The sequence below is a fragment of the Hakea prostrata genome, chromosome 9 (genome assembly GCF_041222555.1).
Source record: "Hakea prostrata isolate BN-2017 chromosome 9, UWA_Hpros_2, whole genome shotgun sequence".
NCBI classification, from domain to species: Eukaryota; Viridiplantae; Streptophyta; class Magnoliopsida; order Proteales; family Proteaceae; genus Hakea; species Hakea prostrata.
In genome coordinates, this window is record NC_142608.1 from 23864087 (window position 1) to 23882263 (window position 18177).

The 18177-nt window shown below is 36.5% G+C and overlaps 1 protein-coding gene across 4 annotated transcripts in view; it reads left to right on the forward strand.

Annotated features, from left to right (window-relative positions):
* LOC149005038 (diphthamide synthesis DPH2 family protein) overlaps nt 1-15939 on the forward strand; it is a 31316-nt gene extending 15377 nt beyond the window's left edge. For all 4 annotated transcript variants that reach the window (XM_089168657.1, XM_089168658.1, XM_089168659.1 and 1 more), the window contains 7 exons: nt 1275-1650; nt 3952-4021; nt 4143-4210; nt 7375-7490; nt 7585-7691; nt 13000-13136; nt 15554-15939. In XM_089168657.1, the coding sequence (XP_089024783.1) occupies nt 1275-1650; nt 3952-4021; nt 4143-4210; nt 7375-7490; nt 7585-7691; nt 13000-13136; nt 15554-15813 (1134 nt within the window). In that variant the 3' untranslated portion in view covers nt 15814-15939. The remainder of the gene's footprint in view (nt 1-1274; nt 1651-3951; nt 4022-4142; nt 4211-7374; nt 7491-7584; nt 7692-12999; nt 13137-15553) is intronic.
* Nucleotides 15940-18177: the final 2238 nt, after the last annotated feature.

Genomic DNA, 18177 nt, shown 5'->3' on the forward strand with positions numbered 1-18177 from the left:
CTTCAAGTGACAATCCCTTCCCCTATCAAGTCAGTCCATTCCCTACCCCCACCCTATCCTAATCCGTTCTACTCCTAAACCCTAAGCTTCATGTCCTCATTTTTTTTTCATTCTATTTTAAATATTCTGGAATTTTGGGACTTTCTCTAAGAGCTAAAATTCTAGGTCAGATCTACGGCAATCTAACCGTTAGATCTGTCTCAAACTTTAGGATTCCCATCCCCCCAGCCCTAGTTATCTTCCCTCTTAGTTTCAGCCCAATCGGACCAACCAAACCCTTGTCTAAACACTGAATTCCTTTGCTGCCCTAAATTCCCAAAGACCCTATAAACACTAACCAAACTTTCAACCACAACTTTCAGACCTTTCATCCAAAACCTAATTCCTTTTAGGATCATCCTCCCTAGGCCCTACCCTGCACTCCACCTTAACCCTAACCCTACATTGAAAACCCCAGAAATTTTAAAATCCTAAATATCCTAAACCCTAGTTTGAGTAATAATTCTATAAATGAAATTTTGTTCAAATGGAATAATTTTCTTCAATTTCCTACCCTATATGGCTTACCTGAATCCTACTGCCCATCATTACCTAAATCAACCCTATACCCCCCCCATCCCTAGCCGTAGGAGTTGGAAGCCAAAACCCCCTGACTGCGGGTAATAATTTATCATATACGGCTGCTTTCCATTAAAATTAGATTGAGATCAGACCTAAAACAGCAAGGGTTAAAACCTTAACTACTACTGGTTCTTTGAAAGAGGATCCTGAAGACTAGCCCAGACCCTAGGTTACATCATTATGAGAGCTTTTTGTCAAGTTTAATAAATACATATAATTATCAAACCCTAGGACAGAATACCCGAAAATAATACCAATAACAGGTCTCAGGTACAATATGAGACGCCTGAAAATTTTCACCAAACTAATGACCAGAGCAATGGCTACTAGTTTCTTTGAATACCAAATAGAGGCTAGTTGTCAAATAATGAGCCAGTGGCACTAGCTGATGGTATCTGCAGTTAAAGCCATAGTTCATATTGAAAAATAGAGGATGGAAATCTTTTTTCCTCTTTTTTTTTTTTTGGGGGGGGGGGGGGAATATATGTTCTCATAGGAGCCTGGTGATAAAAATTTAATTAGATAATTCTAGACAACAGGAGAGATTTCTTTCTTTTCCAAAGTCAAATGGTTTCTTATGTACAATACATTTAATTGATTTTATCAGTTTAACATATTCTTTGTTGGTTTAATGATTCACTTTTGACATGCAGGTTCTCTTTGGACTGGAATATGCACATGCAATACATGGTATTAAAGAAGCATTGATGGTTGAATCAGCAAGATTGTGTGGCTCAGGATGCAAAAATGCTATCCATTTTGCTGATGTCCTGTGTTCAGCAATGTATCCAACAGATGGTCATGAAAATTCTGTCACACAACTACGGTCCTCTGATTGCTTGAACATTGGTAGAGATTGTTCTCACTGTGATCAAGCAGACCCAGGAGATGTTGGCACTAGTTATACCATAGGAGGCTTAACATGGAATTTGCCAGGACACAAGATGGAAGATTGCATACTTTTTTGGATTGGTCCTTACAATACAGCATTTTCAACTGCGGTACTCACATATAACTGCTGTGACACAGGTTAAAAAAAAGAATTTACTTATCTTGTATAAGAAAACTCATTTTATCCCTGAAAGTCTTTGTTAGTTTGATATTTAGTTGAACCCTCACTATTGCCTTTGGTTGAGTAAAATTCTTAAAAAAAGGCTGTATCCTGTGCTCTTGCTGCTTAGCAGGGTCCAGGATGGTCAAATTTTTTTGCAGCCTTACCCCTGTTTCTGGAGAGTCTGTTTCCAGGACTTGAACATGTTTCCAGGACCTGAACCTGTTACCGAGCTTTCAGCAATTAAGTACTTGACTGATACTCCAAGCACGGACCTTTGTCTGAGTAAATAATTTTGTAGGAAAAGAGGAGGGATATTCTTCCTGTAGTTTCTCACAGAATTGAACTGAATACTTTATCCACAGCTCCAATGAGGTATTTATAACTTTACCATTGAAGAAAACCAAATCAGATTAGGTAAGGAAAACAAATCACAGATTAGAAAAGGAAAGAGACAGAAGTAGGAGTGTAATAGAAGAAGAGGACTGCTAAGTCCTGAGGAATCCTTAGCTGGCATCAATCTCGAGAAGGTCTTTTCCTTCCCAAATTTCACTTATCAGCACTCCCTCTTAAGTTGGTGCACAGATGTCACACATGCTCAACTTGGTTAGAATAGGATGAAACATACATCCAGGAAATCTTTTAGTGAATACATCAGCTAGTGGTCTCGAGACATCACAAAGGTTATACAGATTACCCACTTTCTCTCTTTTTCTTAATGAACTGTGTGTCAATCTATGCATGTTTTGTTCTATCATGCTGTACTAAGCTGGAAGCGATGCTTATAATTGCTTTTTTGTCACAATAGAGCATCATAAGAAGAGAAGGTCTTCAAGTAGACCTCATACCATAACAACTCTGAAGTTCCTTGAGCCATTGCCCAAAACACTGCTTCGGCGCTGGATCTTGCAACAACGTTTATTTTTTTATTGCCTAAGTGACTAAATTTCCACCAATAAGAGTACAATACCTTGAAGTAGACTTTTGATCTCGTGATCCTCCCCACCCAACATCAGTGTAAGCCTCAATACGGAGATAATCATGTGGGGATAAAAGTATGCCTTTACCTAGGGCTGACTTCAAGTAATGAAGAATACGAAGAACAACTGCCATGTGAGTACAGCGTGGATCATGCATGCTAACTACAGTAGCAATTATCTGGTCAAATGTGAGATAGATAAATCAATTTCCCCACAATTCTTTGATGACACCCCTTGTCAACAGTTTCCCCACCTTTGAAGAAAACCCAATCAGATTAGGAAAGGAAAACAGAACACGGATTAGAAAAAGAGACAGAGAGAAGTAGATTCAAAGAAGGAGTCTGATAGGATCAGAGAAGGGGGACTATGTCCCAAAGAATCCTTGCTAGTGTCATTTATGAAAGAGCATTTTCCTTCCTAAAATTTCCATTCTCAACACTTCCCCATTGAGCTGGGTAATGAAGATGTATGATTTTAAACATGATTTTACTTTTCTCTTAATGTTTGAAGAACAATAATGTTGTCTCCTTGTTATTCTATATTGAAATACCCATGTTTGTACAGTACAGAATACAGATACTGTGGGCACTATTCCTAATGGATTGGTTTGTTCAACTGACTGAGTTTTAGTTTTATTCTTCAATTCCTCCAGTGATCCAGACATATATTTAATATTTCAGTCCAATTGGTTAGATACTTGATAAATCTGTTTGTAATGATGTTGGATCAGTAGTACTTCAGTTGAAAACTTGAGGTATGGTGGATGATCATGTGCATGTGTAAGTAAAGGAAGAACATTTTTACATAATGACAGTAGGGCCTGCCGTACTACTATTATGTAAATAATTGTTCTATACTCCATTCAGGATAATGGGACTTCATCATAATGACATTACAATGAAACAATTGTCTGTGTGGGTGATTCACCCAATCATATTAACTAGGAGTGGAATTTTCTGATAATCCCCAGCCATCTGATGTGCTGGTGTAAATACCCCTGGATACTTTTCTTCCTCCCCTGTACCTAACTAGTTAGCAAGCTTGCTCAATCATGGTTGCCATTACTATCCTTGTCGTTACTACCCTAGATGGGATACTTGTGTCCTTTTACTAATACTAATACATCACTTGTTACATGTAGTCAGTCAATGGAACATTGTGAAATGAATTATATAATTTATGGAACATTGTGAAATGAATTGTATAATTTATGGAACGTTGTGAAATGAATTGTATAATTTATTACTGTTTCATGTACATGTTTTATTTTTTGGATTGGAAGTTTGACGGTTGTTTCAGTTAGGTATGACCCCAGGGAGAATTGCTTGGTGAAGGATGTGTCTCATATTACAAGAATTATTAAGCGCAGGTAAAAATCTGATCTCTTTGGCACCCTCTTTATTGAAGGCTATATCTTATCATCTATCTGTATCACTGTATGACTGTATCTCTATCTTGCATGTTTACTATGAGACTATTTATATTTACAGGTATTACCTTGTGGAGAAAGCAAAGGATGCAAACATTGTTGGGATTTTGGTGGGTACACTAGCTGTAGGTATGTTCTATTGTACCCGTTGTACTCGGTGTTCTGTTTATCAGTGGCCAATTAATCCTTGAACTGGAAGTCTCCTAGGTTCTCTCTGTGGTCATAGCTGTGATTCTGCTAACTTAATTTAGTAGTTGTACCTGTGAGCCTGCCTGAATATGTAGAACTGATCATTTAGAAGCTTGTATGTTTTATGAATCGTAAGTGTTTCAGGCTGCGTTTGTTTGCTGGAATAAAGGTGGGGTGGGAAAATTCTTGGAAAAAGCAAACTTTTGCTACTTTTCATTTAAATCCTAAAAGTGTACATTGTTTGGTTGCTTGAGGTGGCAACCCAATTTTCCCACCCCAAGCCTTTTTAAAACCCTACAAAATATGTGGGATTTTGTGGAAAAGTGTGGAAAAGTAAAATGTGTGACCCACAATTAACACTTTTCCACACTTTCCTTTCCTTTCCTTCTCTCTCACCCCACTACACATGGGGCCCACATGTTTTTTTTTCCCACCCCACCTTTGCAAACAAACGCAGCCTCAATGATTTTTATTAGCCCTTTAGCACTTCTTGTGTTTGTTTGTTTTTTTTTTTTTGTTTTTTTGTTTTTGTTTTTGTTTTTGTTTTTGTTTTTTTTGTTTTTTTTGGGTTAAATTCTTATTTGATCAATATCCATTCTCTAATGTCTTTTCTAATCCTGTGATAAACGCTTAAGGCTAACACTTTTACCCAATCTACCGGTCAGACCCCTTACTATTAACACCTTTAGTCTTAGTTTTTATTTATCTGTTTTCAATATTACCCCTACATCCAAGTTTAAAAACACTATCCACGAACCATATCTCCCAAAGTTTGTGAGGACTTACGATTGGGAGAAGAAGAAGCCACTGACGGTAAAGGAAGATATGGTGCAATCAACCTGCAGTAGTAAGCCTACTATCCAAACCAGATCAGTCCATATGGTCTCTCATTTATACACCACTATTGGTTAAAATTCCGCTTGAAGCAAACAGTCTCTCGTTTTGTAACTTTAAATCCCCCACCCTCCTATAAACTCTAACTAAGGACATATATAGTAAGAGTATAGTTTCTATCCCCACTAATCCGGCCATTGGGCCTATCCGGACACCAAGTTGTAACCTTTCAAACTATTTTAAGTAATGCATTTTTCTTTATGATAAAAAAAAAAAAGACGGTAAAGGAAGATGAAAAAATGAGTCAAGTGTAAGGTATTTTGTTCAAAGTTATTCTTGTCTTTTTGAAAAGTTTAATTTGTGTAAATCAACATTTAACTATGATTTCCTATCAACGGGTTGTGTGATTGATATATTTCATCCTATAGGGGGTCTGATTGATAAATTGGATAACTTAGGGGATGACATTAATTTTAAAAGGTAACTCAAGGGGTGGGGCTGAAAAATTTCCTTGTTATTTTCTAGAATTTTTTACATGTGCCCCTCATCCCCCCGACTTTGCGTCAAAACTCATGAAGGCCCCTACCTATGCTAACCTTACGAAAAGTTCTCCCATGTTGGGCACCATTAAGGACTGTTCACAGCTAATGATTGGAATTCCAAAAAAGAAAGGAAAAAAAATTGGTCATCCTATTTTCAAGTTTGAACCACACTCAGAGGTGGGTGAATCCATCTTCTTCATTGGTTAATTTGGGACTCAGGGGTGGGTGAGGGGGTATCCCTTCAACCATTTTCATCGGTTGAGTTGAGTGAAAGAGTAATTGAAAATCGCTGATGACAATCCATGAGATGGTGGAGTCACCTGCAACAGCAGCAGGAACAAAAACAGAGCAGGTTTGGCGACTGGTTCCATTTGGGAAAAAGCATGAGAAGCTGTTCGCCGTGGTGTCCGCAGTTTCCACTGCTTGCTTTGCATCCATTGCAATCATCCGTCTCAGACCATTTCAGCAGAAATCCCCTTCTTAACAACTGCAAATAGTTCTTCCCTCGTAAAAAAATCCAAAAAACTCGTGCCAATCATGTCCACTGGTGCTCTCATTGCCGACTTGCATGTCTTATGGAGAGAATAATTATTTACACCAAATCCAAATGGCACTCGAACATGGCGAGCGAGTGATTCCTAGTGCTCTCACTCATACACATGATTGGGAAGGAATAAGCCGAGGAAATCGAACTTGTACAATTATAGAAGAAAAGATTTGCTGATAACTGTTGACCCTGTAAGGAGTGCCATCAAGTGTAAGATTATGTAGGGGAACATGGCACTTGCTCTTCAACACCGACCATTGAAACCTCAAATCATGAAACGTAAAACCATATGATAGGTCTTTGATGCAAAAGAATTCTAATTGAAAAAACACCATTTATTGGGGTGTGAGAGATTGGAAAACCAGGAGATTGAAAACCCACTTGTTTCTGCTCTGATGCGTTATCTCAGGAAGAAGAAGAGGAGCAGGGATAGGGAGTTCAGAGCTTCGGTGGTGGAAGAAAGCAAGGAAGAAGATGGGTGAAGGGGAAATCTCTTCACCCACCTATATGGTTCAAATTTGAAAATAATTTGGGTAAAGGGTAGAATAGTAATTTCATATTACCTATTGTATTTTATTTTTCAGTTGAGGGTAAAATGGTAATCTTCCATCAACCGTTAACAGCCAAATTATGGTGTCAACCGTGGGGGACCTTCTTGTAAGGTTTGCAGGGGGGGGGGTTCACCAGTTTTGGTGCAAAGTTCGGGGATGCATGTAAAAACACTCTATTTTCAAACATTCAAGATATTGTTACACTGATATTGATGCTTCATTCTGCCCGATCATGTGACAGTTACTAGTTTTCAAGAATATTTCTATTAAAGTAGCTATATATTTCTATTAGTAGCTGAGGGTCAAGCTGGTTATGTTTAATTTGATAAATACTTCGTCACATTTTGCATCATCGTGACCATGACTCATCAACTAATCATGTCAGAACATTCAATGCAGTTGGTTGATAATTGGTTACCTTTGGGTTAATCTAAATTGCTTAACCTGTTAAAGTGGTGTCAGCTTTGAATAATTAGGTTGTGTCAGATTTGTATCACATGGTCTATTTTATTTATTTGTTTATTTTTTTGTCTATGCACCTTAGTGGGCTGAGGCCATAAAAGACAATGGCCATCTCCTTTAAATTTAGTGGACTGAATTTAGTTTTCCATTTCAAAACTACCTTTGCAGCTGGCTATCTCCATATGATTCGTCAAATGAAAGAACTTATCACGGGAGCAGGGAAAAAGGCCTATATTCTTGTTATGGGAAGACCAAACCCTGCAAAGCTTGCTAATTTCCCTGAGGTAAACCTCATTTAATTTTTTTTCTCTCTCTTCTGCCAGAATTGACAAGATTAGATGGGTTTTTATGAAGTTTCTTTTTGTTGCATTTTGACAGTGTGATGTCTTTGTTTATGTCTCCTGTGCCCAAACTGCTCTTTTGGATAGCAAAGAATTCTTAGCTCCGGTTATCACGCCTTTCGAAGCCTTTCTGGCTTTCAGCAGGTAATGTGATGACATCCTTGCCATAAAAGGCATTCTCAAATATGACTAGTCTTGCCTATGGTGAATATTTTATTGGTGGAATTTGCATTTGATAAAAGATGGAGATCCCTAGTGAAAGACGAATTCCAGATTATATCCCACCCAACCATCCTCGTGGTGAGGTGAAGGAAGAGCCAAGATTCAACCTTTTTTTTTTTTGGGGGGGGGGGGGGGCAAATAATGATTACTAAATTCGACCACTAACATTAAAAGGAAAAACTACTTGATAATAATTCTAAATCTATATTAGATACTTAGAAATAACTTTTGTGGTTTTCACTTGTTCTTGTTTTTCTATGTCATTGCCAACATTTTTTTTTCTTGAGGAAAGAATCAATTGATAGACTTCTTTCCCATGGTCAAGCAGACCCTTCTACTTTTGAGGACCACGCCACTCAGTTCACTCCCAAAGAAACCACAAGAGCAGCTCATTCTCCCAAAGTCCCAATCCTATATCCATTTAATTTTGATTGATTGTTAAATATGGAAAGTTGAATTAAAAAAAAACCTCTCCTAAATTTGCAATCGACAATGCAAGTTTAACCCAAAATCAACATTACATACAAACATTTCCTATACAGTACAGCAAGCTTCGAAAAGTTCAAAAGGTGATCAAGTAAAAGACAGATTTCTAGTTAGCCACTAGAGCTCTAGTTGCCATATCTTGATTATCTACAATAGCATCTCTAGAATGTGGAGCGCAGGTTAATTAGTGAATGAGATCATTATGTTGAGGGTAGCAACATGAATCAACAATTTGGATGCTTTTCACGTTATTTCTATTGACTTTGGTAACCAAGGCCCCATTGGTATATTAAAGGACATAAAAGGCTAATATATTAAATGAACATTACAATTAAAAAAAAGTAGACAATTTGAACAATAACAGGCTATTAGATATAAATCAAATGAATGAATGAATGATGGTAGTCAGTTCATTACCCTACAAACAAGTTTCATTTGCAATATAAAATCAAAATAAAAAGAATACAAATAAAAGTTGAGAGAAAGAAAGTACATGTTTGATTGAGCGGTTACTACAAAGGAGTAGATGCAGATTAGCAAAAATATCTTCCCTAACCTGTGTGTGAAGAAAGAGAAAGAAGAAAAGATTGGGAGAAATCTAAGGGATTCATGAGCCTAACCTGTGTGTGAGGAAAGTGGAGAGAAGAAAAATTTGGGAGAAATTTTAGGGATTGATGAGCCTAACCCGCGTAAGAAGAAGTGATGAAATTGGAGAAGTTTTAGGTATTCATGTGCCTAGCCTGCATGTGAGGAAAGAGGAGAGAAGAAAAAATTTGGGAAAAATTTTAGGAGATTCATGACCCTAAACTGCATGTGAGGAAAGAGGAGAGAAAAATTGGGAGAAATTTTTGGGATCTATGATATTCAGTTTCTAATTTTAGATGTTTGTCCCTTAAAAAAGCATAATTATTGACAATGACGTATCTATCCATTGTCTTTACCCTTGAAATTTTTTCCAATATATATATATATATATATATTTTTGGGGGGGGGGGCAAGTACGATATTTCACACATGGAAAGGGGAAATAAAAAAGACAAAGGAAAGAGGTTAAAGGAAAAAAAATTTGGGGGGAGGGCCACTTGGCCCCAAGGGAGCTCCACCCCTGATAAATATTGTGTTAGGTTCATGTATTCAAGTCTTAAATCAAATTAATGGGATGTGCAATTTACTGCCAATTTTCCATGTCTTCTGTGTAATACATTCCCATGCAATGGTTCTCACATTTGGTTGCGTTGAGTTAGCTTCTTATTACAATATCAGAATTGGATTCTACTATGTGTGCATCTTTAAGGTTCAGGAGGTGAAAAACAAAAGGTTACTCTACATTCAGACAGAAATTCAGAACTGCCTGATTTGGTTTGATGTCCTACGCCTTGTGCCGAGACATTACAAATTTGTCATCAGGAATAGATGGGAAGGGGAGGGAATCTGGAGGTATGGATCAATGATTACTGATGTTCAGACGGAGATGTCCTAACTCTTAAAAAGGTTGCTGCATTTGGGTTGAGTGAGCTGGAATATTTGATTTAGGAATTTTGACAAAAAGATTTGTTGATTGGACAAACTGAACTGAGGTTCAAATGTGGGGATGGACTTGAAACCACAGGGACAGAAAATGGAGGGAGGAAGTACAGTAACTAAAGGCATGTGAACAGGAACAGGGCTATCAACAAGTTGGGTTTAGGAGGTGTAACAATCATATTATAAGGTTATAGGTACAAGCGACTACTGGCAATGGTAGTCTGAGTATCCTGTGATAAATATGAAGGTCACTTGTGGTATGACAAGATAAAAGCAATCTAGGTGTTGTCTTAGTGTAGCTTGGGTGGTCTATGTGCTCTTGTTGGGCCAATTTGAAAAGAAAATCAGAAACATGGTTTGACTGTTGGAGTCATTTCATTTGAATAATTAGGCAGATAACAGATTAGGTTGCTTGGGGTATTTGATAATGAATAAGGGTGGTCTCTGATCTCAATATTATATGTCAAGATCTTGTGACTAGTGAGATATCTCGGTTTTCTTAAAAACTGAGATGTGATTAGGTGCGAGTTGAGATATCTTGGTCGAGTCAAGATCTCAATTCAATCTCAATCCAACCACTGTTATAAATATCCCCCAACTTGATCAAGTCGAGATATCTCGACTCAATCTGGGCAAAATCTTGGTCCTCTTGTCCTCTTTTCTGTTACTTGCTGGAAAACCTGGTTTTGCTTGTGTATTTGGCTAGAACACTTACTAGACTTAATCAATGACACTCCTACGACATCTATACCAAAGATTGAAGAGGTTTTCAACCAAAACTTCAAGAAACGTGAGATTTCAGCCCAATTCTTTTTTCTTTTTCTTTTGAATCCCAATTCTTTTTTCTTTTTCTTTTTTTTTCTTTTCAAAATCTTTGTTCTACACTAGTATTTCTAGTCTTGTAATCTTGTGGTGTAACTTATAACTAGGCAATCTTGTCATGCAATTGTGAACTTACCAAGTTAAATTTTGATGATAGAACATGTGTGATGTAAAATATATCATTGTTGTTCGAGTTTCAACCTTTATAAATTAAGTAGTACTTTATGTTCTACAAGTCTGCATTTTCACTTCTTCAGAGCAGCGGTTTCAAACATGAGGTGAAAATGGGATTTACATTTTCAATTTTTCATCAATCCGAGCCCCAATGTGTTTATGCTTAATTTAGGCTGGACAGCAATGTCCAGAGGCACTTAAAAGTTAAAACTCACCAAGATGGGCCACTGAGTTGGGTTGAGATGGGAGAATTTTTTTTCTCCAACTCAATGAGATCTCGGTATCTTGGCATACCGAGATGGCCATCGAGATCAAGTTGTCGAACCATGTGAATAACATATAGAGGTTTTTTCAGTATTATGTGGCAGCACAGAAGGATACTTTTTGTTCCAAGAAAAAAATAGTTAAATGTCATTATTGGTATTATGTAACTGATAAGAGGAAACTGTTTCGAAGTAATGATGGGGATAAAAAGTTTCTTTGATGGCATAATGGACTTTGTATCACTTAGCTTATTTTTAGTGTGGATTCCTGAAGTTCTAAAGTTAGATTTTCTGGGGCAATACAGGTTTGAATCCTTATTCTTCCTATTTCTGCTCTTTTCTACCTTTATATCAGGTCACATCTATACTTATATCTCACCCCCTGCGTGACGCTTTCATTGTGTTATTTCCTATCCATTTGCAACTCACCATATCTTAATCAATCCAGTAGGCAGTATCCTCTCAAACTTTACACTTCTCCCTGAAATAAATCCTTAGTACCCAAAGTCTAGAGCCTTGATCATAGTATCATACCCAACAGACTTGTGTTCCCTGTTCTGGCGACAACCTAGGGAGACCTCATCACACCTTGTAATCCTTGGATTCTTTCCTTTATACTTTAGCCATAGCTAGATCCTTGACGTTCATTTAGTGCTGGTTTATTCCTTTCTGACCAGTAGATCAAAAAGTTACATGTTTTCTCTCATCAGATCCCTTCTGCCCAAGTGTCTATTCCAATTGGTTTTCCTTGTTCCTTTCTAGAATGTCACTTCATGTTAGCATTGATTAATTTCAACTCCTGTTTCCTAACCCTGGGCCTGTCACTGTGGGATGCCTAGGTGTGAAGACCATCCTGTTAATCTAGCCAACCATTCTCCATTTTATTCAGGTGCCCAATGATGCAAATCAAATCAATAGATTCGTTGTAGTGAGATTTTAGAACAAAGTGTAATGAAAGAGAAGGTGAAATAGAAATAAGTGCAAAGATTTCAGACCACATATGAGAGGAGAGGGAAGCAAGATAATGAGAAAAGAGAAAGAAAGAGAAACATGGGGAAGGGAGGGGGGGTGGGGTTGGGGGATCACAACCATTTATATACAAGCCACTGCAGGAAAATCACTATTCCATCGTCAAAATTGCGGGGGCTGTCAAACCTTTCAAAATATTTAAAACTAAACTAAACTAAAAATGAAATGCTTAAAAGATGAAAGAGAAACTAGGAAGATATTCTTTGATAATTAGGGCTTCTTTCTACATTACCAGTAAGACTGTTCCACGGTCACTCTAAACATATTGAAGTTGATTGTCATTTTGTCTGGGATGTTGCTACTAAGAAATTACTGGTCATCTATTTGTTTCCTCTAGTGGTCAGCCTGTTGATTTGTTAACTAAATCCTTGTTTGGTCCAGCATTTCAGAAGGGTTGTTCCTAGCTGGGCTTGGGTGATCTTATACTCCAGCTTAAGGGGGATTGTTTGAGTTGTGATTATGTAAACATGACAGGAAGGTTTCAACATGTTTGTCTCTCTCGTTTCTTTCTTCTATTATTTTCTTCTGTCTCTCCCTCATTATTTCTGTAGTTTGACTTGTAATTCATCTCTAGAGTTTAGGATTCTATTTCTTCTTGCCATTTTTCTTTTCCTAGTCTGAATGGGAAAGATCCCTGTACTGATATTTATAACTATAAATTACATTTGATAGGAGAAGCCAGTAATCGGTTCTTGTGCTCTCTGGCTGTCTTGAACTCAGTTCCTCTGCTGGTGTTCTACCTCTGATTTCATCACAACTATTTTGCAGTTAATATCCAAATAAACAAGAGAATATTTTCCCTCTTGGGTTCTCTCTCTCTCTCTCTCTCTCTCTGTTTTTTTTTTTGTGGGTGGGGGATGGTCTGAAGAAAGAAGTTTTCTATGTTCGGCTCACTGACTATCCTTTCTTCATGATATATTTGCCTTCTCTAGGGGGAGCCAGTGGACTGGAGCATATGTAATGGAATTTGGGGATTTGATTGCTTATCCTGCTCCTCAAGTCAGTGACAAATTGGAAGCTAGGTTTTCCTTTCTTCAAGGTGGCTACGTTGAAGATCTTGAACTACAAGGTAATTCAATTTACTTCTGATGCATGTGCAATGACATCAGATTTATTTATGTCCTAACTCATTCCAATAAAATGAAGCTTTCTCTATTTAATTCTTATTTATTTATTTAGCCTTTGCATAGGAAATGTGTGTAGGCCACCTGGGTCTTGTGTTTCTGACCCTTGTGTGTCAAAAATTGGTGGTTTCCAATTTGCTTGTTAATACAACTTTAAATGGGAGGGCTCTGGCATGCTCTAGATGCTTGGGCTGCTTTACCCCATTTGGGAAAACCTGCTTGAACTAAGCTGATTATATATTACTATAATCAAGCTAGAGTATGTTGTATATTTATGGTTCTGGATATCTGGCATAGTGGCTTCAAGGTGACAGTTCAGTTAGCCATCAAATATTGTGGACATATACATATATTTTAGACTTTTAGTCAGTTTAATGCAATGAAGATTGTATGAAAATGTCTATTCTCTTTGTGGCCATTGAGGAATAAACAAGGAGGAACTTTCTTCACATGCTGGGGCATGAGGATATGGAAAGAACCTTTCTGGAAGTGACTTCCCCAGACCCTGCTAAATGCTGGAGCCTTGAATACTGGGTAGTGGTGGGCCTTAAAGTTTAACATCAAATTCGTCATGTGGCCAATCCATGGGTATTTTGTCTATCCAATATGCACAATTCAAAATGTCGTTGGACATGGCTTCAATTGATTGTCACAAGTGTTTTCAGTGCTGGAAAATTTTTTCATATTTAAAATTTGATTTTTTAAGGCCATCGAAGCCTACCCTTGTATAAATTGATTGGGCTAAGCATACCTGCTTATACATTTAGTATTTACTAGGTATGTGTGGGTTTGTACCAGACTTAAATAGCCAAGTCGGCCATCTTTCAGAACTGAAGAAGAAAGTGTGGAACCACTAGTGATGCTTCACTGTGTTGTTAAGCCCTTCGGATTGATTGTCATGCACTCTAAGAATTGATGTTTTAAGGTAGATTAGATTTTGAGCGCTTTTGTTATTGATATGCAAATGCATAATGTAATGGAGGCTTTTTCAAGATTGTTGAATAAACCCATATGATTTATAAGGAACCAATAACAATGCTTCACTGCCTTATCAAACACTTTGGATTGGTTATCATGCCAATCTAAGAATTAGTGTTGTAAGATAGATTAATTTTGAGCTCTTTTGTTATTGATGTGCTAATGCATAATGTAATGGAGGCTTTTCCAAGATTTTTGTATGAACCCCTATGAAGTATAAGGTAGACGTGGTAATGCCTTGATCATATATAATGTATGGTCTGTGCTTTCTGCAATTAAAGTTCATTATTCAGATTTATTGAGGAAGTTTTGCTCTTATGTGATGAAAGTTTGGCTGGCTGGCTTCATCAGTCTTACATTTAAATCTTTTTTCTATTTTTGAGGATGGATTAATTGCAAATGATACTGGGAGAAAGCTGCTTTTCTCCTTCTTCTTCTTCTTCTTTTATTTATATATCTATATATCTATATATATATATATATTTTTTTCTTTTTTATATTAATATACTTCACAATTCCTCTGTTCGCTCCCTGGTGCCAATTCATCCATGAAATTTGTAGATCATCATGACATAATGGAGGTTACAGATGCGGTCTGCCAGAAATTTATTCTCTATTTAACAAGCTGAGGTTAATAGTGGATTCGCTGGGTTCAATTTGGGGTGTTTCAATATCTACTGAAGCTTCTTAGGGTAAAACTTAGTTTCCATGTACATAATCAGGAAAGTTGCTAATATCTTCTGTATATTGAGGCAGAACCCAGACTTGTAATTTACTCTCAGGGAAAGGTTGCTTACATCTACTATTTCATTTCCTTTCATGGCTTGTTTTAGCAGGATCTACCAAATCCTTTTTGTATGGGAAATGAAACAACAAACCCAAGTCTGGTCAATTGAGTGAACATTATGTTGTACAAGGTTTGTATATCACTAGTTATAAAAAAAATAGCCACAGCTAAACACCTCTTTTGGTCTAAGGGGAAATTTCTGCTGAGACCAGCTGATAAATAAACTTGAGGGAAACTGATTTAATTCCTAGGTTTGAATAGAAGCTTGACTCTTTCAGCCACCAACATTATGCCTCATGTTCTTACAGAAGGTTTATGTTCAACATCCTTATGGTTTAAGGTTGGGTTAAAAGAACTCTTGCAACTGATCTGTATTATTTTATTTTCCTCCTTACCATTCTTGTTTAAATGGGCTATATTCTTCTATGGACATGCTCTTGATAGACAACATGTTTGCAGGTGGTTACAATATGAGTATTGAACTTATTCTCTCGTTACTATCTTCATTTTGGTTACTTTTCACTGAAGGCCATTTCTCGTGATTAATATCTTTCTAAGGTTAATAATCAGAGTAACTTGATTAACCTGTGACTGCAGAAGCAATGAAAGATGCGGAAGAGAGTGAAATATCACTTACTTTGGCTGAGGCTACAGAGAAATCTCTACGAGTGCATGACGAGTATACCCATTCTATTGTCAAAGGAAAAGCAAGAACTGGTGCAGAATTTTTTGCTGCACGATCGTATCATGGTCTTGACATCCAGAGTGAGGATTCAGCCCCCCGTTCTTTTGTTGTCGGTAGATCTGGAAAGGCTTCAGGATACACACATGAAAAATCTAATGAGGAAACTAAGTGATTTGTCGACCAAGTAGAAACGAAGAAATACTTTACTTACCAATGTTTAATTCTTTAACATAATCTGTCTAGGCCCTTCTTCCCCCTCCTCTCTTTCTTTTGAGAGGAAAAGGGGAGAAAAAGGAAGGAGGGGGGGGGGGGGTTGTAGCTCGTAGGGTGATGGCAGGTTTCCTCATCAAGGTGGAGAGCATGATATACATGAAGAAAGTTCACTTTTTTCTTGTAAACGTGGGTTTTTATGATAAGGTTCTTAAGTTGATGTGCTCGATGAAGTGATATACATTCTGCCTTAAATTTTTCTGTGCATCCTCGATGTCATTATGAAGATTGAGTAGTTTCACTTCAGTTTATTTTCTCTACCATCTTGGATAATTTTCTAGCTGTTAAAAATAATGCCTTGGGTTAGGACTAACTAATAATGTATGTCCGAAACATAAATATAAAAATAGTGAATCCAGTGTGGAAGGTTTTGCCATGCAGAGTGCTGGGGAGAATTTCTCCTCTGCAGTCTTAGCCTGGTAAGTTTTGCTGTTATAGCTGTTTCATTACTTGACCTTAGGCCATAATTGTGATCCACTAGCCATTATGTCAGGGCCTGCCCTTGTATATCCATAACACAAAAGTGTCCCAAATTGACAACTGAGTTTATAATAATATGTCATCTTTGTATACTTAGTTTTAGGCTCCTTTTGGTATCAATTTTCATTCTCTATTATGTCTATTTAAAATAAATAAGTACAATAATTCATTATTGGTCAAGAATGAAAAATGATTTTAGTGAATTTTATCAAAAATAAATTATAGAATGAAAGATAAGTTTGGTACGTTAAAATAAAAAATTATTAGAAAATGATAGTGACTAAGTGAGAAAAGAGGAAAGAGAAAAAGAGTAGTTTTTTTATAAAAGAATGTGTATTGATTATTTTACCATCATCTTAACTATAAAATTTTAAGTAAACCTTTGCATAAATGAAGGGAATGAAATTCTCACCGTAATCCATAATAGATAAAAAGTCTATTATGAATTTTAGAGGTTTTTTTATTATTTTAAATTAAAACAAAATTGATAATAGATGTCAAACAATTTAAAATAATAAAAAATTTGTTATAAATAATATTTATTATGGATGTCCATTACCCCAAAAAGATTGTACTTCCAATTGAAGATCTCAATTACCTCAGGATGCAATATTGGTGAAGATCACAACCATCTCATTACACAATATTGGTAGTCAATATTTCCATTCTATGCATCTTCTATCTTGGGCGGCAATCTATCTTTCCATATCAAGAATATCTTATTGTGTGCAAGAATCATATATTGTATTTCCATATCAGAGTAGATGCTCCTTCTACTATAAATATGTAATGCACTCAACTGAATGAATTAGTTCTGATTGAACTCATCTTGTCTTTCTTCTTTGTATTTAATATACTTTCTCTTTATTTTATAACACGTATCGCACGATTCCGCTCGAAGAACGAATCCGCTCAAGTATTGCGTTTGAGAAGAAAGACAAGGAGACTATGTATTATTATGTTTTCTATTCCAAAGTAAAAGAATGATCGACCTCCTCGTACGTTTTTGTAAACAATGGAGTTTACCTTGTCCATCTTGAAATGTAAGTGCATCATGATAAAAAGGTATGTGTTTTATTGAATATAAGAATCAATCAAATAATAAGATATTATGTTGCTTTAACGATTGTGGTTTTATTTATTGTATATAATGGTTGCTAGTTTTGCACCACAAATATTGTTAAATGCACCTGAAGTTGCAAGATTTGAAATTGTAAATGAATACAGTTTTTACGATGCACATGAAGTTGCAAGATTTGAAACTGTAAATGAATACAGATCACAGATGCACATGAAGTTGCAAGAATTGAAACAGCAAATGAATACAGACTCACAGATGCACATGAAGTTGCAAGATTTGAAACCAGAATAAATACGATCCGAGATGCACATGAAGTCGCAAGATTTGAAAACGTAAATAAACACGAACGTAGTATTTGAAATTAATTCTCTTTTGAAATTATAAGGAGAAAATATTATTCATGAAAATATCCCGACAAATTTTCAAGTTTCAGATTTGTTGTTACAATAGTAATATTGTAAAAGGAGTTTTAAGAAATACTCGAATGATATCATGCCTATTTGTGGCCGAGTAAAATAATGGACTATTAATGAAAAGTCATGAAGCTCATCTTATTAGTTTTACTCCATTCCCCGAAGTGAATGCAGCAATTCATAATATGCCTGAAAGAAGGCAAAATTAAAATTATGATCATGACTGTAGAAGAGGATGAGGCAAAAGACGGAATAATTACCGTCATTATTATGGAAGTAAATAAGAGAATAA